At 43.5% G+C, this 27,922-nt stretch overlaps 1 protein-coding gene across 1 annotated transcript in view; it reads right to left on the bottom strand.

Annotated features, from left to right (window-relative positions):
- Positions 1–13,316: 13,316 nt before the first annotated feature.
- LOC126092424 (uncharacterized) overlaps positions 13,317–27,922 on the bottom strand; it is a 759,756-nt gene continuing 745,150 nt past the window's right edge. Inside the window, exon 6 of the mRNA XM_049908015.1 lies at positions 13,317–16,148. Within this exon, the coding sequence (XP_049763972.1) occupies positions 16,048–16,148 (101 nt within the window). The 3' untranslated portion in view covers positions 13,317–16,047. The remainder of the gene's footprint in view (positions 16,149–27,922) is intronic.

Raw genomic sequence — 27,922 nt, 5'->3', positions numbered from 1 at the left:
AAGCAAATTAACTAATATTGTACAGTACACAGTCAATATAATTCTTCTGGGTTTGAGGCCGCATTGTCATCTGTAAAATTGCGACGTTTCGGTGACTGCTGCAAGGCGCCTTCCTCAGGGTGTATTGCTAACTGCTGAATGAGCATTAGTTTGGATACTTATATAATATGGAGGAGTGCTGTCATTGGATGTGGGGGTGAGGAGGAAGGGTGTTAGGATTTCATTTTATTGGTCTTTGCATTCCGTGTGGTTATTGGCGGAAATGGGCGTTTTACATTGGAGTTTCCTTTACTGCTTGCCACTGGTGGAAATCGGCGAATAGGAGACTGAGCTGCGACTACAACATAGCGTTGTTTACTAACTGCCTAGTATCGGCTAGGCCGTGTCAGCGCTCTGTGTACCCTCCGCCGCTGTGGCCTACCGCGCGCCTGTTGCTCTGCCAGAGCTGTCCTTCCGCAAAGCTGTCACTGCTGGCAGCCAAGACGCTGGAAGTCATACTGTCTTCTCTATTCATACTGACGGGTCGCTTGGCTATTTCTATAGTCTCTCTAATCCTCCTCGTCAAACTAAACTGTTTCGCCAGTACGCGGGCCTCTCGAAATTCGATCTTCATCCTGCACTGTTCCTGATGTTCTGCCACCGCTGATTTGTTGTATTGTTTGAGGCGTTCAGTTAACCTTGTGCTTACTGGACGGCCTCAAACACAGAGGAATTTTATTGACTGTGACAACGGCCGCGGAAGCCTAGGTTTACATTGTATTGTACAGTTTACATACTATGTATTGAGATCTAAACAGTGAATTCCACAAACGTGAATAATAATTGAAACCAAATTTATCGTTTTTCCCAGTAATATTTAGATTTAATATTATGCAATATCGACTCTCTCTTGCTTTGTGTTTCGTTTGTTGTAGGAGACGGCATGTGAGCAATACCCTGTCATTATGATTATATGTACTCATTGTATGAAAGATTGTAATTTATATTGTACATAAGAGAGGGAATGAACTTTGGATGTAAATAATACTGTTATGTATAGTTAAAGTTAAATGTGAGCCATAAATGTCTATTATAGAACGTCACAGATGCAGATGAGTTCCAGCATTGTTCTGAAGTAATAATAAAGAAAACAGAATCACACAAAGAATATTTTACAATGCTCACGATTATAACTAATAGAAGATTCTTCCTGAGAGAACCTACCTGTTTGAGATTTTATTTCTTCAAAGCGATAATATCATTTGATAATTTTGTAAGGCACTTACCTGCTTTTTTAACTTCTCGTCTAATCAGACTGTTCTTTCGTAGCTTTTTATGTATTTAATATTTACATTCCGTGTCCATGACCACTTGCGTTGGGAATGTACTTTACGGCTATCCAATCTTATATAATTTTACATAATTTTGAAAACGATTTTCCCATAGTCTGTTGCTATTGCAAAAGAAAATACTATGTGGACTGAATAAAGTAAGAATTGTTTATTATTTTTATTTTGACCAAAGCAGACATTGTTTTTTGAGTTTTATGTATTTTGTTATTACAGTAACGAGTTTCATCAGTATTATTAATTAGGTGCAGCACTTGAATCTAAATCCAACCTGAGAAACACAGTTTTTACATCAAGACTGTGCCAGTTTTTAAAATGTGCTTGTTTTGGTTGACATTTTTCATTTCAACCGACAAACAAATAGAATGGTAATCAGGCAGTTTTCACTCTGCTCATCTGTGGTAAAAGACTGTGTTTACGTCACACTGGTTCAGGGAAACAATATGTGACATATATTAGTTTTTTTCCTGTTTTTGAAAAATACCTCACTAGAACGATAGCGTACAAACAAAGACTTATTTTATGCTACTTGACTCTGCTTTAGAAAACACTCTGCTGTTGCGTAGAGGAAAATTTCAAACCTCAGATATTCGTTATCAGCGTTGTGCGACCTTTTCTTTCAAACTATCCCTTAAAGTATGTAAAACCTGAAAGAAAGAGGCAAATAAAATCGAAATAAATTAATTTCCACTGGAAAATGAAACATAAATCGGTATCAGCGATTGCCTATACTTAACCTTTGGTGTGATGTCACGTGTGCTGGACTGTTGTTGAGATTTCTCGTCGACATTTTATAAACTTTTAGTCTTCAGTTACTTATTTTAAAGTTTATTTGTGTTAATATTTGCTGTAAAAGTAACTTATTAGTGGATTTTCATTAACCTCAGTCTCCCTTCCTGTGTTATTGACTCGAGTGGTCTGTTATCCGTGAGTGTGCTTATGTCGCTGATCCAAGCCTCGCGCCTCAGAAGTATGTTTACATTTCTCGGCGTGCGGTTGCATCTCTAGCGATTATAAAGCTAAGTACTGACAAAGTTATTTGTCCATTGTTATACAGTTATTAAATTTAATAGTTTTCAGCGGTGTTTAGTGCTGTTTGTGGCGAAATAACGATTTAATAAACTTTTGGAAACGTTCGCTTACTGTGTTTTTTTTACAGTTTTTTGTGCGCTGAAGTGGTTTAGTAAATTTTGTGCTTTAGTTTTCAGCTGCCGTTTCTATTTGTTTCTAGTGAAATATTTCAGTAAAATTTTCATTCACTGTTTTAACTTCGTTGAGGAGTCCAGTGGACGCTTGAATTTTTGGTTTTAGCTAATAATTTTGTGAATTTTTGTTTGTACTAGCATTAGTTGTGGTTTGGTAGTATTAATAAAAGCAGATGCTTTCTTAGTAGAGAGAGAATTGTTAGTTCTATAAATAGTGCTACTGGTGTGTATGAATTTAGGTAACGTAGTTTACTTTTCTCTGGAACTGTGAAATTTTAGCATGAGTGAGAAGTGTGGGCTCTGTCGTAGGTTTGTGAGTAGTGGGTTACTGTATGGGATTTGTTCAAAGTATTTTCACTGGAGGGGAATGCAGTGGGGAAGCCAGTGCACATTCCAGTGAGATCCTCTCCTGGGAATGCAGAATATGTAGCAGAAATAAGTTGATAGAGGAGCAGGAGCGTAACGTCTGTGCCCTTCAGGTGCAGTTACAATACGCAGGGGAGCAACTAGGTAGGTTGACGAGGGTGAAGGGTGCTGGGCAATGGGAACTGGCAGCTGACAAAAAGGCAGCTAGGTGGGGGAGCTATTCAGACAGTTGTACTTTGCGTATATGCAATAGGTTTGACCAACTGTCAGAGCTGAATGGAGAGGTGCCTCTTGTAGCTGTAGGTGTAGGAAACATGCAGCAATTCTCAGCAGTTAGAAGGCATAGGTCAATTGCAAAGTCTAACAGAAAGAAGGAGGTTCTGCTGCTAGGTAGCTCGCATGGTAGAGGTGTGGGCCAGCAGTTGCAGGAAGTGTTGGAGAGTGAGTACCAGGTCACCAGCATTGTGAAGCCTAGTGCGGGGTTGGCTCAGGTGACTGACAGCTTAGGGGAGTTATGTATAAATTTTACGAAAGAAGATCAGGTAGTGGTAATGGGTGGAGCAGGGAATAGTTTTGATAGGGACTGGGAATATAATATAGGTGGCGACATGATAAAGATAGCCACTCAAACTGGCAGCACTCATGTGCATTTCGTGTAACTGTTTCAGAGTCATAATCGGCCACATCTTAATGCGGCTGTTAGACGCGTTAACATGGGGCTGGAGAAGACACTGATGGCCGAGAGCATGGGTCACATTTCAGTTGTGTCAGTTGAGTCTATCAGTAGATCGGGTTTAACTAGGCATTGCCTGCACCTCAATAGGTATGGAAAGGGGGTTGGAAAAGCTTACAGGTGACATTGAAGTGGGTGGTGGTGGTGGTGGTGTCACACATGGAAAAATTCCTGAGGTAGTTGGTGTTAGAGCTGTACCTTTTTTAGATTGAAGTCAGCTTAAAGAAAGTCCCTCTAACTAAGGGATCGCCTTCCAAGCAGAGAAGGAATTAACATATTTAATCAAAATATAAGAGTTATTAGAGATAAAGTTTGTGAACTGCTTATAGATGTTGACTCTGAAATTATCGGTATATCAGAGCACCACTTAAATAATTGGACAATTTGCAGACTTCCTTTACCAGGGCACAGATTAGCTGCCTGTTTTTCAAGGAGTCCCTTGCGGAGTGGGGGAGTGGCCATGCACGTAAAAAACAGTATTCCATTTGAGTCCATAGACGTATCACGACACTGCACTGAACAGATATTTGAATGTTGTGGAGAGGCAGTTGAATTTAGTGCAACTAAAGTTCTAATTTTTGGTGTTTATAGGCCCCTTACTTGTGACTTCAGAGCAATTCGGCTCAAGCTAAAGGGCGTTCTTGATTCACTTTGTAGGAAGTGCCAGAAATTAGTTACGTGTGGTGCCTTCGATATTAATTTTGTATATACAAGAAAGAGGATATTGGTAGATCTCGTAAATTCATATGATCTGATGCAGGCTGTGTTTTTTCCAGCTAGGATGCAGGGGAACGATAGTACAGCCATAGACAATATCTTTATTCATGCTTCATTACTAGATGGGCATTCTGTTAGTAAAAGTGTGGATGGCCTTTCAGACCATGATGCGCAAATTTTAACACTATAAGGCTTTGTAATGAAACAAATGTCACAGATAATTACAAACTATGTAGGAAAGTTAATATAACATTGACAGAGAGTTTTTTATACCTCGTCTTGGAAGAAGAGTGGCAGGATGTTTAAAGTGCCAATAACATACATGACAAATATAACGCTTTCTTTAACACATTTATTACACACTTTGAGAGTTGCTTTCCATTAGAACGTTCTAAACGGGGTACTAGCAGTAAAAGGCAGCCTGGGTGGATGACTAGTGGGATAAGGATATCGTGTAGAACGAATCGGGAATTATATCAAAATGTTAGAAGCAGTCACAATCAAGCTACAGTAGACCATTACAAACAGTACTGTAAGGTGTTTAAAAATGTTATTAGTAAGGCAAAGAGTATGTGGTACGTAAATAGAATAGATAAAATTAAAACCATATGGTCAGTTGTGAAGGAAGTGTCTGGTCAGCAGCACAAGGTTGACGATATAAAGTCAGTTAGCAGTAAAAATACTTCTGTTACTGATACACCAGATATATGTACAGTATTTAATAATCATTCTCTGAGCATATCTGGTGAATTAAATAAAACTTTAGTCTCTACAGTGAATCATATAATTCTCTTGGCAACTGCCTTTCATAGATTGATGTCTAAACTACCCCTCTTTGATAGAGACGAGGGGGATATTGAGCCAATAATTAAATCACTGAAGAGTAAGGACTCTCATGGATATGGAATGCCAAGTACTTTGTTGCACACGGTAGCCCTGTATTTAGCCATATTTGGAGTTTTTCCTTTAGGAATGGGCAGTTTCCTGAACGATTAATGTACTCAGTAGTAAAGCCACTTTATAAAAAGGGAGAAAGGGATAATGTAGACTATTTCTATACCATCAGTGTTTGTGAAGTTATTGAAAAGGCTGTGTATGTAAGGATAACTGATCATTTTGTATCACCATTGATCATTTTGCTATCAAACGTACAGTTCGGCTTTAGAAGTCGTTAAACATCTGAAATGCTATATTATCTTTTCTTTGTGAGGCACTGGATGGTTTAAACAAAAGTTTTCGAACGCTAGGTGTATTTTTCGATTTAACTCAGACGTTTGATTGTACTGATTACAAAATATTTCTCCAGAAGTTGGACCATTAAGGAATACGGGAAGAAGCTCACAATTGGTTCACCTCTTACATTAGCACAAGACAGTAGAAGGTCATCACTCTCAGTGCTGAGAATGGCTGTGATGTGGGGTCTGAGTGGGGTACGGTAAAGTGGGGGGTGCCCAGGGATCAGAGTTGGGGCCACTCTTGTTCCTTATTTATATAAATTATATGCCCTCTAGTATTACAGGTAACTCTAAAATATTTATGTTTGCTGATGACACTAGCTTGTTGGTAAAGGATGTTGTGTGCAACATTGGCTCGATTTCAAATAGTGCATTTCATGACATAAGTTCATGGCTTGTAGAAAATAAACTAACGCTAAATCACAGTAAGACTCATTTTTTACAGTTTATAACGCACAATTCAACAAAACCCGACGTTTTAATTTCACATAGGGGCATATGTTAGAGAAAGTGAATAGTTCAAATTTTTAGGTGTTTAGATAGGTAGTAATCTGTCGTTGAAAACCCACATTCAGGATCTTGTTCAACGACTTAATGCTGCCATTTTTACTATTCGAACTGTATCTGAAGTGAGTGATCATTCGACACGAAAATTAGTCTACGTTTCTGACTTTCATTCTCTTATGTCGTATGGTATTATATTTAGAGGTAACTCTTCCCATTCTAAAATGATTTTTTTTGGCTCAGAAACGGGCGGTTCGTGCAATAAGTGGTGTAAGTCGGCGAACCTCTTCTCGACCCCCGTTTACGAGTCTGTGTATTTTGACAGCGGCCTCTCAATATATATATATTCTTTACTGTCATTTCTTGTTAACAATATCAGCTTATCCCCAGGAATATGCAGTTTTCACTCAGTTATTGACTGGCGACTCCATGGAGTGTTCTGTGCACCACGACCAGATAATGGATATAATTGGAAGGAGAAACAGCATTGGTCTTTTTTTGTTTTATTATCCGCAAAATCGATTTTCGGTCACTTAGTGACCATCCTCAGTGCTGTAATATACCAGTACCTACCAATTTTAATTGCATATTACAGCACTGAGGATGGGCACTAAGTGACCGAAAATCGATTTTGCGGATAATAAAACAAAAAAAAAAAAACAAAAAACAAAAACAAAAAAAATACGACCAATGCTGTTTCTCCTTCCAATTTTACTCAGTTAATACTCGGCAGAAATCCAACCTGCGTTTGGATCGACCTTCCTTAACTCATGTGCAGAAAGGTGCGCAGTATGCAGCTGCATCGATTTTCAGTAAGCAACCACAAGAACACAAAAATCTTAACAGTAATCCACACAGAATGAAACTTAAGAGTTACTTCTAGGGTCACTCCTATTCTGTCGAGGAGTTCTGCAACATGCGGTCGTGCATTATCCTGCTGAAATTTAGGGTTTCGAAGAGATCGAATGAAGGGTAGAGCCACGGGTCGTAACACGTCTGAAATGTAACGTCCAAGTGCCGTCAATGCGAACAAGAGGTGTCCCAGAGGTGTAACCAATGGCACCCCATACCATTACGCCGGGTGATACGCCAGTACGGCCATGACGAATACACGCTTCCAATGTGCGTTCAGCGCGATGTCGCCAAACACGGATGCGGCCATCATGATGTAAACAGAACCTGGATTCATCCGAAAAAATGACCTTTTGCCATTCGTGCATCCAGGTTCGTCGTTGAGTACACCATCTCAGGCGCTCCTGTCATGGTGCAGCGTCAAGGGTAACCGCAGCCATGGTCTCCGAGCTGATAGTCCATGCTGGTGCAGACGTCGTCGAACTGTTCGTGCAGATGGTTGTCGTCTTGAAAACGTCCCCATCTGTTGACTCAGGGATCGAGACGTGGCTGCACGATCCGTTACAGCCATGCGGATAAGATGCCTGTCATCTCGACTGCTAGTGATGCGAGGCCGTTGGGATCCATCACGGCGTTCCGTATTAACCTCTCGAACCCACCGATTCCATATTCTGCTAACAGTCGGACCTCGGCGAAGGCGAGCAGCAATGTCGATACGATAAACCGCAATCGCGATAGGCTTCAATCCGACCTATATCAAAGTCGGAAACATGATGGTACGAATTTCTCCTCCTTAGACGAGGTATTACAACAACATTTCTCCAGGCAACGCCGGCAACTGTTTTCCTCATGTCAGCATGTGGAAGGAGACAGCCATGTCAGTACCATGCAGTTGGCGCACCAGTACAGGATAAGCCGGACGACCATGTGGAACGTTCCCCATGACAATTATTATTATCCGTATCACCAAGAGCGTTTGCAGGGCTAACTAGCGACAGACTTTCCACATTGGGAGTAGTTCCGTCACTGGTTTCTTCACCAGGCAACCACGATTCCGGGTACTTTTGCCGTCCATATTATTCACAAATGATGTCACTTTCACGCTGAGTGGTATCGTCAGCTTTCATAAATGTCATCTGAGGGATAATATGCAGAACTCGGATGTTATGGTGACAGCGAATCATCAGCAACGGTGCAGCCGGAACGTGTGGGCCGGGATAATTGGCGACCGTGTTTTGGAGTGAGTTTCCTTCCACGTCGCCTAACAGGTGGGTAACATTGCGCCTCCTGCTGGAAGAAGTGCTGTAGATGATTCGAAGGGTTATGTGGATGCTACATGATTGTGCTCCAGCCCACTTGCCCGTTAACGTCCAGTCACGTCTCAGTCGTGTCTTCCCTGGTCGGTGGATCTGACGGGAGGGTCCAGTTGCAAGGCCTGCTCGTTCACCATATCTCAGCCCACGCGATTTCTGGTTATGAGGCCATCACAAAGTATCGTGTCTGCAGAGGCCATTCCAAATGTGGATTCGTGCTGCCTTTCACTCTTCGGGTGCAGCCTGGCCGATATGAACATATAAGACAGAACATGGGTTGAGGCTTCATGGAAACCATTCTCAACAGACACAGTAACTGTGGCTGCATGATACGGCGCGTATTATACCGCAGGCTCTGCAACAACGTACGATTGAATAAATGGTCTGTAGCTTGCAAAACATGGATTTCCGTACATAAGATCATTAGACCTTTTTTTGTTTTGTGTTCTCTCCTCGGTCATTCCCCAGAGTTTGTACACGGTGGAAAAAAATCATCCAGCATATATTAACCTTCAGCAAATCACTCTACAACTTCCGTGAATGTAAATATTTTATGCAGACTCGTGTTCATTTGAATCGCATTCCAGATACCTTGCCCTGTTTTGCCAAGAGATTGGCTTGTTCAGTTATTGTTAGACCATTTCTTTTGATTTTACTTGTAGTAAACTGAATTCATTGAGATCCTTGTCTAATTTCGTGGTCAAATGAGCTCCTTTATCACAATTTGGCGAGTAACGTTTAGTTCATATCGGATATACAGGGCTAAATTAAAATTTTCAAATAAAGATTGAATTAAAATGCCACACCAGTCTCTCACACACATCGAAACCTTACATTAGTATTACCAAATGTTATTCGTGACATAAGCGTTGGTTAGAATGGAAAATGATGTAGGGAGCCAGTCAAAAAATATATTGATCCAGTGGTAAACAAGAGGATTATTTTTAGTCGTAGTGTAAAAGTGTACAGCTGTATGACTCAAGTATTGCTTTGTGACAACAGTGCTCTCCATCTTTTTATTCTTAAATATTGTCGCTCGGGTGATTATCAACACAGAGTTTTGGTGCAGTATGTTCTTGCATATCGCTGCCATTAGTGATGGAAGTTACAAGTATGTGCATTACGCGAGAACTAGTCAGAAAGCAATTTTGTTGGTAGCTGGAAGAACATGATTGTCGATATCTTAAAACACTGTGTTACTGGTAATAAGTCTGAAGAGATGAGTAATTAAAGTTGATATAAATAAGTAATATGTGTAGATAATTCTGCATTAGAGTTAAATATACAACCATTTGTATGTGAAAGAGTATATTTCCATAGATTATAGGGGTACCTTTGTGATGGTACATATGGGGCTATTTGGAAGGTAAGGAATTATCGATCGCGAAATGGAAACCACAGTGACAACCAAAAATGTTTTGCTTACAACAGTTAGCTACACCTTCCAGCTACTTCTTTACACCTTCGACGCTCCGGCTTAGACATATATCATAGTGTTGCACCAGCTTTCCAATATCCTCGTCATAGACGACAGCCTCCTGTGCTTTCCGACATTTCTCTAAGCTGGACTGCAGTTCGTTGTGTGTGCAAAATGTTGGCTTTATTGACAGTGATTCATTTGATCAGAGATGAAAATCAGAGGGAGGAAAGTCCGAGCTGCATGGTGGACGACCAAACACTTCCCATCAGAAACTCTTCAGAAGCGTCCTCATTCCCCTGCAGTGTGCGGCCATGAAGGAAATGTATGACAGTTACGTTATGTGGAGCTGCATGAAATCAGGCGAAGTCTCACGGCAGACACCCATACTTCACGGGAGACTCTATTTTCTAGGCATCATTACGCACTCACTGTGTCCTCACAACTGAGAAGGACGACATGACGCTATCTCCAGGCAACTGCACACACTTGCTTGCAAAGCTTCATCGGATTTTCACTGTGTCACCACTCTGTGACCAATCGTTCCTCACTTTCGGAAGAGCCCTCGCACATGTACAGAACCAAATATGACAGTTTAAGGTGCAGTAAACAAGTCTCATTAACGGACTTAGATACATATCTGAATGGTTTAAAGTACACTCCTGGAAATTGAAATAAGAACACCGTGAATTCATTGTCCCAGGAAGGGGAAACTTTATTGACACATTCCTGGGGTCAGATACATCACATGATCACACTGACAGAACCACAGGCACATAGACACAGGCAACAGAGCATGCACAATGTCGGCACTAGTACAGTGTATATCCACCTTTCGCAGCAATGCAGGCTGCTATTCTCCCATGGAGACGATCGTAGAGATGCTGGATGTAGTCCTGTGGAACGGCTTGCCATGCCATTTCCACCTGGCGCCTCAGTTGGACCAGCGTTCGTGCTGGACGTGCAGACCGCGTGAGACGACGCTTCATCCAGTCCCAAACATGCTCAATGGGGGACAGATCCGGAGATCTTGCTGGCCAGGGTAGTTGACTTACACCTTCTAGAGCACGTTGGGTGGCACGGGATACATGCGGACGTGCATTGTCCTGTTGGAACAGCAAGTTCCCTTGCCGGTCTAGGAATGGTAGAACGATGGGTTCGATGACGGTTTGGATGTACCGTGCACTATTCAGTGTCCCCTCGACGATCACCAGTGGTGTACGGCCAGTGTAGGAGATCGCTCCCCACACCATGATGCCGGGTGTTGGCCCTGTGTGCCTCGGTCGTATGCAGTCCTGATTGTGGCGCTCACCTGCACGGCGCCAAACACGCATACGACCATCATTGGCACCAAGGCAGAAGCGACTCTCATCGCTGAAGACGACACGTCTCCATTCGTCCCTCCATTCACGCCTGTCGCGACACCACTGGAGGCGGGCTGCACGATGTTGGGGCGTGAGCGGAAGACGGCCTAACGGTGTGCGGGACCGTAGCCCAGCTTCATGGAGACGGTTGCGAATGGTCCTCGCCGATACCCCAGGAGCAACAGTGTCCCTAATTTGCTGGGAAGTGGCGGTGCGGTCCCCTACGGCTCTGCGTAGGATCCTACGGTCTTGGCGTGCATCCGTGCGTCGCGGCGGTCCGGTCCAAGGTCGACGGGCACGTGCACCTTCCACCGACCACTGGCGACAACATCGATGTACTGTGGAGACCTCGCGCCCCACGTGTTGAGCAATTCGGCGGTACGTCCACCCGGCCTCCCGCATGCCCATTATACGCCCTCGCTCAAAGTCCGTCAACTGCACATACGGTTCACGACCACGCTGTCGCGGCATGCTACCAGTGTTAAAGACTGCGATGGAGCTCCGTATGCCACGGCAAACTGGCTGACACTGACGGCGGCGGTGCACAAATGCTGCGCAGCTAGCGCCATTCGACGGCCAACACCGCGGTTCCTGGTGTGTCCGCTGTGCAGTGCGTGTGATCATTGCTTGTACAGCCCTCTCGCAGTGTCCGGAGCAAGTATGGTGGGTCTGACACACCGGTGTCAATGTGTTCTTTTTTTCCGTTTCCAGGAGTGTATATTGTGTTACGTGCAAGTGCTCTGTCGTGTTTCTTTTCTCATAGGGTTCCACTGAACTAATGTATAAACAAGTGTGTATAAGTTTTAACTGTGATGCTTAATGTAGTTTACATTTTCATTACTATTTTGTTTCAGTGGGGACAGATCTATAATTTCAAAAATAAATCTCACCAGATTGGCAAACTATAAATGGAATAGTACTTTGGTTCACAGGTGGAAGGGAGGCGATACACTGCCTATAAACTTGTTTTTCCCCTTCTATATGGACTTAATAATGATGTAAATGTAAATAGTGTCAGGGTCAAACTGAAACTTCATTGTTAAGAGATCAGTTTACAAAATTTAGGCAGTATCAGACGGGAAGGCAGATAAGTACTACCTGAAAATAGTAGATTTTGTAACCTCAATTTTGATAGAGCTTTTACAGTTAACTCAGTTTTCATCAATGGTGCAACTGTTTTTATCCCATACTTCCTGAAAAGCAAGTGCTTCCAATGTACATCTCATATACGTTTTACGTTTTCTCATCTAAAGCCTTAGAAATTACTGGAAATGTCCCTGGTTTTATCAGAGGAGCAGAGGATAAGGTAAATTATTTTTACAGTTTTAGATAAAAGAGGTTTAATACACACTTTAATGGTCACATGTTATAGGCGTCAAGCACGGCATTACTATAGTTCTCTAATTCTTAGTCGAAAGCATGGTTTCCATATGTACAGTAAATCAGAAGCTGATGAAAAATATCCATACAAACAATCCGTGGAAAAAGTTTCTTAATTTTTATTTACATGACGTTATAGAAATAAAAATCTTTGACACCACATTTATATACTCAAATACTTCTAATAACAAGAGAAACCCATTAAGGCAAGGCTAGTCATACTCTAGCCAAACAGCCATTGAAAGAAATAAATGACACATATTCAGTAATATATATTGTTATAATTCAAGGTTAATGAACAGGTAGCTATGACTTTCACATTGATATGTTTACATCGTATCACAGAGAAACATATTTTCACAATACGTTCTTGAATATAAATAATTTTTATATCCACATAAACTAACAATGATAAAATTTATACAAAACATAAACACATTTATGTGGACGATTTTTGCTTACTAATATTTATCTCTTATGTATATATGTCTTCCAGTGTACTGTGGGGCGCTCATGATCACGCAATTGTGGTTTTTAATATAGATTTTTCTTTAAAAAATAATAAGTAAGGTGTCATTATCAAATACTAACATTGTACACATAAAGATTTGGGACTCAGCGCGTCCGCCTAATGCCAGATATTACCTATTAGGGGCGTTACGTAAGTCTGTTTTGCAGTTTATTTCTAAAACAGTGCTGGCATAGCTCTCCGCGACAACTGTGCACATTGCCTTGCAGATATGTGCAGAGTGTGCCACTTAAAATGCCACAAGTCAGTTGATAATTTGGCTTTGATGCTCCTCTATGGTAACGAGTGACTCGAGGAGAATAATGAAACGAAATCGATTCACAGAGTATGCTACTCTCTGCTACTCAAATAACCGATATCTAGTTCACTCACCTCTTTTATTCTTACCTTAAGAAAGTTCATAAATGTTATAAAAATAATTAACCTGCCATTCTGACAAGCAATTTTCATATAAGATATGTATTAGTTTACAGGAAGACATTAGTGCCTGAAATGCATGATGAGTTGCTTAATCTTACCAGAAAGCGTCTGGTTCGTAAGTTTCTGTAAACTATAGGAACAACGCCAAATATAGTCTAATGACACCTGAATCAAATAATGATATCTGCACACACCAAAGCACCCTGAGCTCAATATTTCACATGAACATTTCAATTAAAAATTACATGGAAATCAACTTTACACAAGCATTCTATTCCACTACTCTGTTCAAAACATGCGTTGTTCACACATAAGTCCAAATACTGTTGTAGTTAGTGAAGTAACACGCGTTTGCTGAAGTAAATAGCAGAAACAGAAGACATAATCTATACTTTTCCTTTACGAAGCGAGTAAATTTTTCGTTCTGCATTTTTTTTCCTGTTACTAGATTCTATGGAAAAGATGGGTGATATGTTTTACCATTTGCGCAGTGATGTTATGGATCATGAATACACCAATTCTTGCTTACGTTATGACCTTCAAATCGATACACAATTTAAAAAAAACCGTTAGCTGCGGGCTAAAAATGACATCGCCGTCTTCACAACAAATAATTGTTTTAGTCACAAGAGAACCACGCTTACTCGTCATCACCGATTTTGTCCATATTTATGATATAGACAGGGCTTACATAGAATGAAAGTCATTACAGTGGGAGATCGAGATGTGAGCGCAGTTTGCCGCCAGCGTTTGGAGTAGCGGAAAGACATCATATTGGCAGTCTGGGGTCGAAATCTTATGCGGAAGAGTTTTTATTTCTTTACTTTTATGTTACTTACACTGCAAATAAATCTAAATAATGCTCAAAACATTGTCTTTATTAATATTTTCAGAAAAGTATGAAAAGGAAGCGCAAAGGAAAATTTTGGATGGTATGTAAATTTCCAGGAAGAAACCGTAAGGCGTACTCGAGAACTTTGTATACAACTTCAGATATTTTTACTATTTTATAGCTTATGTTTTACAAGTGCTGAGCTAATGTACATCGTAACAACAGGAGAAGCAGTGATTTTCTCAGTATATTTCACACGTTGGAGAAGCTGCATTCTACAGTTACGTGTGTATTTAAAGTTTCTGTAGGAAAACAAACTTCGTTTACATTCGTCAAAGTTTCTCCCTCATAGCAAGTTTGTCAGCAAACCACGTTTAATGCGTTATTTCGCAAAGTATTGGCGCAGTTATCTGGTGATGTATTTTGATGCAGTTTTCTTGGGATGTCGTATCTTTCCCTCCCTCGTTAAGGTAAGAGCAGTTTTAAACTTTTGGGTCGAATTCTTTACCTGACAATAAAAACACACACCGCAAGATTGTACTAGCGGAATGCGCTTAGGGGGAACACTTTAATATTAATACTTCACGACGGCATCCCTTCTTGGTGTGGTTGTTCGCCGTCCTATTTTGTGAAAATATCAATAAAAAACATCATATTGAGCATTATTTCAGTTTATCTGCAGTATAAGTAACGTACTAACTAAACCGAAAAAGAAGGTCCTTTGTATAGGAAGTCGACACCAGAGCGCTGGGATTAACGTTGTGTATTTTTCCCACTGCGCTAACTGCTGCCTGGACTCTTTTGCCACACAAATGGTTGATGCCTCGCCCGAGCCGCACCAAAAATTCCACTTTTTTTCTAAACGCATGGCCAAATGGAGTTCCTACTTCTGTTAGTTTACTTATTGCCCAAGCCCTGCGTATACGACAAATCTGGCCAAAATCAGTGGGGACTAGTAGATGCTGTCAGCATGTAAGTAGCTAACTGGTACACGGATCTCTTTTACATTCCGTCTAGGATCATAAGAAAGTTCATAAAATGGTGACGTGTTGCACAAAAGTGAGAAACGTTTTGTTTCGTGACAACATTTAGCAACATATGAAATAACTGCAACCGACCAAGCGTATTTCGAAATGGTATGGTTCATTGAATTGTCAACTGACACTAAAATGCGAAAAAGAGGAAGTGTGTGGTGTAAAAGATGGCATGACTATGTGACCTACGGACAGAAAAGTGAAGCAAAACTTTACAAAATCTTTCTCGGAATACGGCTGCTGTTATAAACTGCACGAAACTGAAATTTTGTCTGACGTTGACGACGCATTTTTTTGATTGTTCTCCGGGTTAACAACTAAAAATTACAACAGGAATTGACAGATTAAGCTCGTCTGATTAGTTCCTAACGACAGTCAGTGTTACAGATGAAGACAGTTTGTAGCAAAAGATATTCACATCAACAATTCTAAAAGCGACAGGCTCCGTATCGTCATACTCGAGCAAGAAATAATCTCACCCTTATGCAGAAACTTTTACGTATTCCTTCGGATGAGGATGTTTCTCCTTTGGAGAAATTTTATGGAACCGTGAAAGATATACCTTGTAAATGCTCAGAAGAACCACCCTTTTACTGTATATCACGCAGGAATGCTTTACATGTAAAAAGTTATGTTCTTCCCGCCGATTATTAAAATTATATAGTAAGCTCCAGTTATAAAAAAGCCGGGTATTTACATCCATCCATGTATAAATGTATACGTCTAACCACGTCTGGAAAAATACAAATAAAACGACACTTGCATCATCCAAAAGGTTCGCTAGCTATGATTGCGAGCTGCTAATTGACGTAGAGAGGTCATCGGTGTAGCAGGGCGACCAGACACAGCAGGTGCAGCGGCGAGGCCAGCAGGCAGCCGCAGCTGGCGCAGCTAGCCTGGCGGGGCACCTCCACCTCCACTGAAACACAGCACGGCACACGTCCGTCAGCTCTGCAATTAGGGCTGCCAGGTCCAGAAACAGGCAAGTCCGCCTCACCCTCATACTTAGCACAACATTTTGCCGTAAAAGCAGGATTACCTATTTTAAACATAAATAGAGACAGCTGGGCCTTTCAAATACTTATTAACAACCAATTGCAGTTACTTCTTTCCGAGATCATAATTAAAACGCACTTAAACTAAAACAATCAGTTAATAGTCTTATAATTTAGCAGTTATTATAGCAGCTAAGTGCTCAAGCTTCTTAACTAAGGTAATCTTGTTAATACACTACTGGCCATTAAAAATGCTACACCAAGAAGAAATGCAGATGATAAACAGGTGTTAATTGGACAAATATATTATACTAGAACTGACATGTGATTACATTTTCACGCAATTTGGGTGCATAGATCCTGAGAAATCAGTACCCTGAACAACCAACTCTGGCCGTAATAACGGCCTTGATACACCTCGGCATTGATTCAGACAGAGCTTGGATGGCGTGTACAGGTACAGCTGCCCATGTTGCTTCAAAAAGATACCACAGGTTATCAAGAGTAGTGACTGGCCGGCCGGGGTGGCCGAGAGGTTCTAGGCGCTTCAGTCTGGAACTGCGCGACGGCTAGGGTCGCACGTTCGAATCCTGCCTCGGGCATGGATGTGTGTGGTGTCCTTAGGTTAGTTAGTTTTAAGTAGTTCTAACTTCTAAGTCCCATAGTGCTCAGAGCCAATTGAACCAGTAGTGACTGGCGTATTGTGACGAGCCAGTTACTCGGCCACCATTGGCCAGACGTTTTCAATTGGTTCGAGATCTGGAGAATGTGCTGGTTAGGGCAGCAGTCGAACATTTTCTGTATCCAGAAAGGCCCGTACAGGACCTACAATATGCGGTCATGCATTATCCTGCTGAAATGTAGGGCTTCGCAAGGATCGAATGAAGGGTAGAGCTACGTATCGTAACACATCTGAAATGTAACTTCCACTGTTGAAAGTGCCGTCAATGCGAATAAGAGGTGACCGAGACGTGTCACCAATGGCACCCCATACCATCACGCCGGGTGATACGCCAGTATAGCGATGACGAATATACGTTTCCAATGTGCGTTCACCTCTATATCGCCAAACACGGATGCGACCATCATGATGCTGTAAACAGAACCTGGATTCATCGGAAAAAATGACGTTTTGCCATTCACACACCCAGGTTCGTCATTGAGTACACCATCGCAGGCGCTCCTGTCTGTGCTGCAACGTCAAGGGTAACCGCAGCCATAGTCTCCGAGATGATAGCCCATGCTGATGCAAACGTCGTCGAACTGTTCGTGCAGATGGTTGTTGTTTTGCAAACGTCCCCATCTGTTGACTCAGGGATCGAGACGTGGCTGCACGACCCGTTACAGCCATGCGGATAAGATGCCTATCATCTCGACTGCTAGTGATACGAGGCCGTTGGGATCCAGCACGGCGTTCCGTATTACCCTCCTGAACCCACCGATTCCATATTCTGCTAACAGTCATTGGATCTCGACTAACGCGAGCAGAAATGTCGCAATACGATAAACTTTATCAAAGTCGGAAACGTGATTGTACGCATTTCTCCTCCTTACACGTGGAATCACAACAACGTTTCACCAGACAACGCCGGTCAACTGCTGTTTGTGTATGAGAAATCGGTTGGAAACTTTCCTCATGTCAGCACGTTGTAGGTGTCGCCACTGGCGCCAAACTTGTGTGAATGCTCTGAAAAGCTAATCATTCGCATATCACAGCATCTTCTTCCTGTCGGTTAAATTTCGCGTCTGTAGCACGTCATCTTCGTGGGTTAGCAATTTTAATGACCAGTAGTGTACTCCGGTGACTTCTGTTTTATAGGAAACGCACGACAGGACAGACACCACACCGCTAATATTAAGATTATCTTAGGAAGAAGACTGACATAACAGCGACCATAAAAATATAGGGCTTCTAAAATCTTTTGGGTCAAATTGATGTAGTTGATAGCCAGTCCACAGCTGATTCAATTGCGATGTGGAACCTATGGTCGGGAGGGCGTATTTATTGTGTTATGAACATAAACAGTGTAGCACACAACAATGTAACTCATAGTAATTATTCGAAATGACGATCATCAGTCTCAATGCATCCATGGCAATGGTACATGAAATTCTGCAGCACTCACTCCAAAGGTCCCTGGTGTCTATTGTACCAGAAGACAGGCAGCTTCGACCCTCGCAAGCAGGTCTTCATTCATTTCTACTGTTGTTGTTGTTGTGGTCTTCAGTCCAGAGACTGGTTTGATGCATCTCTCCATGCTACTCTATCCTGTGGAAGGTTCTTCATCTCCCAGTACCTACTGCAAGCTACATCTTCCTGAATCTGCTTAGTGTATTCATCTATTGGTCTCCCTCTACGATTTTTACCTTCCATGCTGCTCTCCAATACTAAATTGGTGATCCCTTTATGCCTCAGAATATGCCCTAGCAACCGATCCATTCTTCTAGTAAAGTTCTGCCACAAATTTCTCTTATCTCCAATTCTATTCAATACCTCCTCATTAGTATGTGATATACCCATCTATCCAATCTTCAGCATTCTCCTGTAGCACCACATATCGAAAGCTTCTATTCTCTTCTTGTCCAAACTATTTATCGTCCGTGTATCACTTCCATACATGGCTACACTCCATACAAATACTTTCAAGAAACGACTTCCTGACACTTAAATCATACTCGATGTTAACAAATTCCTCTCCTTCAGAAACGCTTTCTTGCCATTGCCAGTCTACATTTTATATCCTCTCTGCTTCGACCATCATCAGGTATTTTTCTCCCCAAATAGCAAAACACATTTACTACTTTAAGCGTCTCATTTCCTAATCTAATTCCCTCAGCATCACCCGACTTATTTCGACTACATTCCATTATCCTCGTTTTGCTTTTGTTGATGTTCATCTTATACCCTCCTTTCAAGACACTGTCCATTCTGTTCAACTGCTCTTCCAAGTCCTTTGCTGTCTCTGACAGAATTACAATGTCATCGGCGAACCTCAAAGTTTTTACTTCTTCTCCTTGAATTTTAATACCTACACCGAATTTTTCTTTTGTTTCCTTTACTGCTTGCTCAATATACAGATTGAATAACATCGGGGAGAGGCTACAACCCTGTCTTATTCCTTTCCCAACCACTGCTTCCCTTTCATGCCGCTCGACTCTTATAATTGCCATCTGGTTTCTGTACAAATTGTAAATAGCCTTTCGCTCCCTGTATTTTACCCCTGCCACCTTCAGGAATTGAAAGAGAGTATTCCAATCAACATTGTCAAAAGATTAAGTCTAAAAATGCTAGAAACGTAGGTTTGCCTTTCCTTAATCTTTCTTCTAAGATAAGGCGTAAGGTCAGTATTGCCTCACGTGTTCCAACATTTCTACTGTATCCAAACCTTCCCCGAGGGCGACTTCTACCACACATTCACTCTAGTGACGAGTAATCTTCCATCACTGACAACGTGTCACACACACTAAACAGTCACACACCTCAACATGGACACATCACACGCTGTCTGATGGAACGGAAAACTGACAACAGCGATGGCGGTGTGCATACAACGGGCTGCTTATCTACATCTGCATCTACGTGACTAATCACAATAAAGTGCCTGGCAGAGGGTTCAATGAACCACCTTCAAGCTGTCTCTCTACGGTTCCACTCTCGAACGGCACGCGGGAAAAACGAGCACATAATTTTTCTGCGTGAGCCCTGATTGCTCTTATTTTATGGTGATGATCATTTCTCCCTATGTAGGTGGGTAGCAACAGAATATTTTCGCAATCGGAGGAGAAAAGTGGTGATTGAAATTTCATGAGAAGATCCTGTCGCAACGAAAAACGCCTTTGTTTTAATGATTGCCACTCCACGTATCATGTCTGTGGGACTATCTCACCTATTTCGCAATAGTAAAAAACGAGCTGCTCGTCCCAGTATACAACAGACACTTGGTATCTTCTCGAGAGCGCGGCGCCGGCCGCGGTGGCCGAGCGGTTCTAGGCGCATCAGTCCGGAAACGCGAGACTGCTACGGTCGCAGGTTCGAATCCTGCCTCGGGCATGGATGTGTGTGATGTCCTTAGGTTAGTTAGGTTTACGTAGTTCTGAGTTCTAGGGGACTGATGACCTCAGATGTTAAGTCCCATTGCGCTCAGAACCGTTTTTGAGAGTCCGGCAGAACTGCATGTACCATTGCCATGTATGCTTTGCAACTGGCCGTAGTCACTCAGAACAGTGGGTACCCGCGCACATGGGTATCGCGGGAAACGGAAAGGCGGATCTAGCAGCAAAGGAGGAGTGTCGTGATCCTCATTTCTTCAGTGTGTCATCCCCCTGCATGCTATAGCCCTGCTGTTGATGTCCAGAGTCCTGCGTCTATGGGACGATAAGTGGATGGATGGTATAGACAACGAGCTCCGTGTAGTAAGACGCACAACGTGGCCGTGGCGTACCTCTTCGAGCCACGTCGACGGGACGAGCTCCTTACTCGTATCCGCATAGACCACATCCCTATGACGCATGGCTTCTTGTTTCGGCGAGAGGATCCTACATTGTGTGGTGCTTGTGGCGTACAGATCACTGCGCGCCACATTTTATTGAACTGTGTTTTATTTTCCGGCCGGCCGTCGTGGCCGTGCGGTTCTAGGCGCTCCAGTCCGGAGCGGCGCTGCAGGTTCGCATCCTGCCTCGGGCATGGGTGTGTGTGATGTCCTTAGGTTAGTTAGGTTTAAGTAGTTCTAAGTTCTACGGGACTGATGACCACAGCAGTTGAGTCCCATAGTGCTCAGAGCCATTTGAACCATTTTTTTTTTTTTTAATTTTCCGATCAGCGGTAAGCGGCGGATTTGTCGACGGGTCTGCCCTCTATTTTAAGTAACGTTCAAACGAATGTGACTCGAGCTTTGTGAACTGTCGAATATTTTTCCCAAGATTTTAGGGAGAAGGTTTTAACGTGTAAACATGGTGACTAGGAGCATGGCTCACCCATGTGGCATTTCCCTGTGTCTATCTTTTATCTCCTTTGTCGTCTTACTTGTGTTCTAATCTCATGTCCAACCCCTCTTCCCCCCCCCCCCCCCCCCCCCCAATCGAACCAAGGACCTAGCTGTTGATGGGGAGGCTTGCGTGCCTTAGCGATACTGATAGCCGTACGGTAGGTGCACCCACAACGGAGGGCTATTTGTTGAAAGGCCAGACAAACGTGTGGTTCCTGAAGAGGAGCAGCAGCCTTTTCAGAAGTTGCAGGAGCAACAGTCTGGACGATTGACTGATCTGACCTTGTTACATTTCCCAAAACGGCCTTGCTGTGCTGGTACTGCGAACGGCTGAAAGCAAGGGGAAACTACAACCGTGATTGTTTCCCAGGGCATGCAGCTTTACTGTATGGTTAAATGATGATGGCATCCTCTTGGGTAAAATATTCCGCAGGTAAAATAGTCGCCCATTAGGATCTCCGGGCGGGGACTACTCAAGAGTACGACGCTATTAGGAGAAATAAAACTGGCGTTCTACTGATCGGAGGGTGGAATGTCAGATCCCTTAATTGGGCAGCTAGGTTGGAAAATTTAAAAAGAGAAATGGATAGGTTAAAGTTAGATATAGTAGGAATTAGTGAAGTTCGGTGGCAGGGGGAAGAAGACTTCTGATCAGGTGAATACAGGGTTATAAATACAAAATCAAATAGGGGTAATGCAGGAGTACGTTTAATAATTAATAAAAAAGTAGGAGCGCAGATATGTTCCTACAAACAACTTAGTGAACGCATTATTGTGACCAAGATAGACACGAAGCCCACGCCTACTACAGTAGTACAAGTTTATGTGCCAACTAGCTCTGCAGATGACGAAGAAATTGAAGAAATGTATGGTGAAGTAAGAGAAATTATTCAGATAGTTAAGGGGGACTAGAATTCAATGGTAGAGAAAGGAAGACAAGGAAAAGTAGTAGGTGAATATGGACTGGGGTAAGGAATGAAAGAGGAAGACTCCTGGTAAAATTTTGCGCAGATCGTAACTTAATCATAGCTAATACTTGGTTTAAGAATGTTGTATACGTGGAAGAGGCCTGGAGACACTGGAAGATTTCATATAGATTATGTAATGGTAAGACAGATATTTAGGAACCAGGTTTTAAATTGTAAGACATTTCCAGGTGCAGATGTGGACTCTGACCACAATTTATTGGTTGTGAGCAGTAGAATAAGACTGAAGAAACTGCAAGAATGTAGGAATTTAAGGAGATGGGACCTGGATAAACTAAAAGAAACAGAGGCTATAGAGAGTTCAGAGAGAGCACTAGCGAACGATTGACAAATACAGGGGAAGGAATGGGTACCTCTGAGAGATGAAATAGTGAGGGCAGCAGAGGATTAAATAGGTAAAAAGACGAGGGTTGATAGAAATCCTTGGGTAACAGAAGAGATACTGAATTTAATTGATGAGAGGATAAAATATAAAAATGCAGTAAATGAAGCAAGCAAAAAGGAGTTCAGACGTCACAAAAATGAGAAACTTCCTGGCAGATTAAAACTGTGTGCACTTGCCCGCGAAAGGCAAAGATCCCGAGTTCGAGTCTCGGTCCGGCACACAGTTTTAATCTGCCAGGAAGTTCCATATCAGCGCACACTACGCTGCAGAGTGAAAATTTCATTCCGGAAACATCCCCCAGACTAAGCCATGTCTCCACAATAACCTTTCTTTCAGGAGTGTTAGTTCTGCTAGGTTCGCAGGAGAGCTTCTGTAAAGTTTGGAAGGTAGGAGATGAGATACTGGCAGAAGTGAAGCTGCGAGGACTGGGCGTGAGTCGTTCTTGGGTAGCTCAGTTGGTAGAGCACTTGCCCGCGAAAGGCAAAGGTTCTGAGTTCGAGTCTCGGTCCGGCACACAGTTTTAATCTGCCAGGAAGTTTCATATCAGCGCACACTCCGCTGCGGAGTGAAAATCTCATTTTGTCTCAAAAATGAGATCGACAGGAAGTGCCAGATTGCTCAGCAAGGATGGCTAGAGAACAAATGTAAGCATGTAGAGGCATATATGACTAGGGGAAAGATACACAACTGCCTACAGGAAAATAGGGAGACCTTTGGAGAAGAGGGAATCACCTGTATGAATAACAAGAGCGCAAACGGAAACCCAGTTCTAAGCAAAGAAGGGAAAGGAGAAAGGTGGAAGGAGTACAAAGATGGTCTACACAAGGGCGATGTACTTGAGGACAATATTATGGAAATGGAAGAGGACTTAGATGAAGATGAAATGGGAGATATGATACTGGGTGAAAAATTTGACAGAACATGAAAGACCTAAGTCAAAAGAAGGCTCCAGGGGTAGACAACATTCCATTAGAATTACTAATAGCCTTGGGAGAGCCAGCCCTGTCAAAACTATACCATCTTGTGAGCTAGATGAATGAGACAGGTGAAATACCCTCAGATTTCAAGCAGAATATAATAATTCCAATCCCAAAGAGAGCACGTGTCGACAAGTGTGAAAATTACCGAACTATCAGTTTAATAAGTCACGGCTGCAAATTACTAACACGATTTCTTTGCACACGAATGGAAAAAGTAGTAGAAGCCGACCTGTGGGAAGATCAGTTTGGATTTTGTAGAAATGTTTGAACAGGCGAGGCACTATTGACCCTACGACTTATCTTAGAAGATACGTTAAGGAAAGGCAAAGGTACGTTTCCAGCATTTGTAGACTTAGAGTAAGCTTTTGACAATTTCAACTGGAATACTATATTTCAAATTCTGAAGGTAACAGGCGTAAAATACAAGGAGAGAAAGGCTATTTACAATTTGTCCAGAAACCAGATTGCAGTTATAACAGACGAGAGGCACGAAAGGGAAGGAGTGATTGAAAAGGGAGGGAGACAGGTTTGTAGCCTATCCTCAATGTTATTCAAACTGTATATTGAGCAAGCAATAAAGGAAACAAAAGAAAAATTTGAAGTAGCAATTAAAATCCAAGGTTAAGAAATAAAAACTTTGAGGTTTGCCGATTACATAGTAATTCTGCCACAGACAGTAAAGGACCTGGGAGAGCAATTGAACGGAATGGACAGTGTCTTGAAAGAAAGATATAAGATGTACATCAACGAAAGCAAAACGAGGATAATGGAATGTAGTCGAAATAAATCAGGTGATGCTGAGGAAACTAGACTAGGAAATGAGACACTTAAGGTAGTAGATGAGTTGTGCTATGTGAGGAGCAAAATACCTCATGATGATCGAAGTAGAGAGGATATGAAATGTAGACTGGCTCTGGTAAGGAAATCGTTTCTGAAGAGAAATTTGTCAACATCACGTTTAGACTGAAGTGTCAGGAAGTCTTTTCTGTAAGTATTTGTATGGAATATGACCTTGTATGGAAGCGAAACATAGACGATAAATAGTTTAGACAAGAATAGAATAGAAGCTTTCGAAATGTGGTACTACAGAAGAATGTTGAAGATTATATGGGTAGATCTCGTAACTAATGAGGAGGTACTGAACAGAATTAGAGAGAAGAGGAATTAGCGGCATAACTTGGCTAGAAGAACGGATAGGTTGGTAGGACATGCTCAGAGGCATCAAGGGATCACCAATTTAGTATTGGAGGCAGCGTGGAAGGTAAAAATCGTAGAGGGAGACCAAGAGAATAATACAGAAAGCAAATTCAGAGAGATATAGATTGCAGTAGTTACTCGAAGATGAAGAAGCTTGCACTGGGAAGAGTAGCATGGAGAGCTGCATCAAACCAGTCTCTGGACTTAAGACCACAACAACACAACAGTCTCATGTACAGCTAGTGTTATTCTTTCTCCACTGTTTTAGCGCAAGTGCGATAGTGATTGTGTGGTCAATGTGAATGAGGTGGGAGTGAGATCTTATCCACATTTGTTTGTTTTAATGAGTGTAAGGGAACTGATAGCCTCATTGTTGTGAGCCCATAAACTTCCAAACACACACTCTGAATTCAATGGCAACAAGTGAAAATTTGTACCAGACCTGGACTCGAAATAAGATTTCTCGCTTTATGCGAGCGGCCACCTTGACCGCTTCAGCTATGCGGCATCCAGAATCAGGTTGAGCTGCAAACAGTGAGGGTTGTGGATGATGGACGCTATGTGTATAGTGTGCAACAGGTTGTGAATTTATATTGGGAAGGAAGCGTGTCCGGAGAGCGGAATCGGTTAGGGCGACAGCTGGCGTAAAGTAGGAAGTCGGGGTTCCAAAATGTCGGCTCTCAGCCGTGCTAGCGTGCGGAGCTGCTCCGCGCGCCGTCCGACGCTCCGCTCTCGGTGGTGTTTACTTCCGCGTCGCGGTGTTTGTGTCTATCGAGTCCAGTACTAACGTACACCATGGCGCACTCGTACCGCCGTGCAACGATCAAAGTAACGTTTCAGGCCGAACATCCACGACCCAGAGCTTTCGAAGTCGAACAGTTTATACGTGAGGATCTACGTTTGAACCCCCAGGACGTAATCGGCATACATTTTTCCATCACTGGAAGTGTTGTCTACATTAAGATGTCGACGGAGGAAATTTGCAATGACATAATTCACCGTCATGCTACCGGACTGAAATTTAAACACTCTGATGGACATATGGGTGCTGTGACAGTCGCCCATGCTGGATTCGGTCTCCGGACATTGCGGGTGTTTGAGCTCCCGTTCGAGGTGCCTCAGGATGTGGTCATTGCCGCCTTCCAACCATATGGCACCGTCTTAGGTCACGTCGCGGAGAAGTGGCAAACATTTACGACCTACCCCGTATTAAATGGCGTCCGGCAAATAAAAATTGAGCTGACGAAACATGTCCCATCGTACCTGATGATTGGCGGTGTGAGGGCCATCGTCATGTATGATGGACAGCCACGAACGTGCGCAGGATGTGGCCAGGAGGGACATGTACGTTCCGAATGCTTACACCGCCGTTTAATACAGACGCCGTTACGTGAAGAGACCCAGGCTTCGACGGTCACGTCCTTACCCATCACCTACGCCAAGGTTGCACAGGACCCCGTCGTACCAATCTCGATTGCGCCAGCAGCTTCGTCAACGCCACCCGCCGCAGCACAACGCGCCGAGGACACAAGCACGGCGTCGCCTCCAGTGCTCGCTTCAGGACCGTCCGGTTTGCAGACCGAAACCGATGTTCCTGTTGGAACCATGGACGTCGACCTCGGTGTCGTGCCGACGTCTGCCTTTGTCCAGACGGGTTCGGCGTCAGACGACGGGCGACCACATTCTGATTCAGAAGGCCACATCAGGAAACAGCGGTCGCCTCGCAAACACAGGAAACGACGACGAACGCCTTCCGATGACGCCCTCTCTCAGACGGCCCCACGAGATGTCGACCTGATGTCTGACGGTGATCTCCCACATTGCGTCCAGTCACGCGATGTGGCAGCAACAGGCGCCCCTCCTGTGACGCCTACTCTCCCGGCCAGGGACGTGTCCTCGCCGTTGTCAACGAATGATGACGGCGATCCCCCTGCCACTCATGTTCCGGAATCCACAACACCCGTTCCGGAAGTACGTGACCGTCACATGTCCACGTCGTCAGCTTCCTGGGCCGATGACGTTGAAGAAGAAGCGGAACAGACTGCCAGCGTGTCTGCACAGGAGTCCACCTCGGCGACACTGGGGCTGGCACCCCGCCAGTAATTATCACCACTGCGGGACCACCGGCGGGTCTCCACCTGCCGGCTACTTCTACCGCACGTTCTGCAAATACTGAGGATGGCCGCACACAGCAATATCGTATCGCCACGATGAATCTTGCCACCATTCGTGCCCCCCATAAACTGGCCATGTTCAGAGAGACTATTTACTCTGCGGATGTGGATATAGCACTCTTACAAGAGGTGTTTGTGGCTGACTTCCTAGTTCCCACCGGATACAACGCCCATGTTTCCCCCGCATCCGATACCGGTAGCGGCGTCGCCATCCTGCTCCGCGACGGCCTCCCTGCAGAGGACGTCATCTACCTCCCCACTGCGCGAGGTATGGCCCTCACACTGTTCGGCGTGCGTATTATTAATATCTACGCACCGTCCGGCACTGGCCGCCGTCATGACCGACAAACTTTTTTTGCCGAAAGCGTCACGCCCCTTTTCACTGGTCCGCAGGACGATTTGGTACTCGGTGGGGATTTTAACTCGACACAGGAGCCCGCGGACCAACTCCCGCGACATTCCCCTTGTGCATCTCTCTCAGTGGTCATCGACCGTCTCCGACTTGTTGACACATGGCGGAAGCTCCACGGACTTCAACCGGGCTATACATTCTACACCTCTCACTCGTCAAGCCGCATAGATCGCATCTACGTTACCCGCTCCCTTGCTGATGGCACACGTCATGCGGAAATCTGGCCCTTGGCCTTTTCAGACCATGATGCGTACATCTGTGACGTCACTCTCGCCCGACAGCAAGTGTGGCATAGTCGTGGTCTGTGGAAACTCAATGTCGCTCACCTGACCTCCTCAGACTGTCGCCGTATGGTCGAAGAAGCGTGGGCACGCTGCCACCATCGTCGAGAAGCCTATGCCTCCACCTTATCATGGTGGATCTCCTGTGCAAAGGAATTAAAGGCGTGGCAAACTAATACCCTGCACTTCTACTACACCATTCTACGTGACTGTACGACGATGCCTTTCTCGCCAGCCCGGCAGTCGATGGTCCATCGCACGAAGGCGCAGATCTCCATGATCATGCGGCGTAACTTGG

This window comes from Schistocerca cancellata, chromosome 7 (genome assembly GCF_023864275.1).
Source record: "Schistocerca cancellata isolate TAMUIC-IGC-003103 chromosome 7, iqSchCanc2.1, whole genome shotgun sequence".
Taxonomy (NCBI): domain Eukaryota; kingdom Metazoa; phylum Arthropoda; class Insecta; order Orthoptera; family Acrididae; genus Schistocerca; species Schistocerca cancellata.
This window is presented reverse-complemented; position numbering and strand designations above follow the sequence as displayed.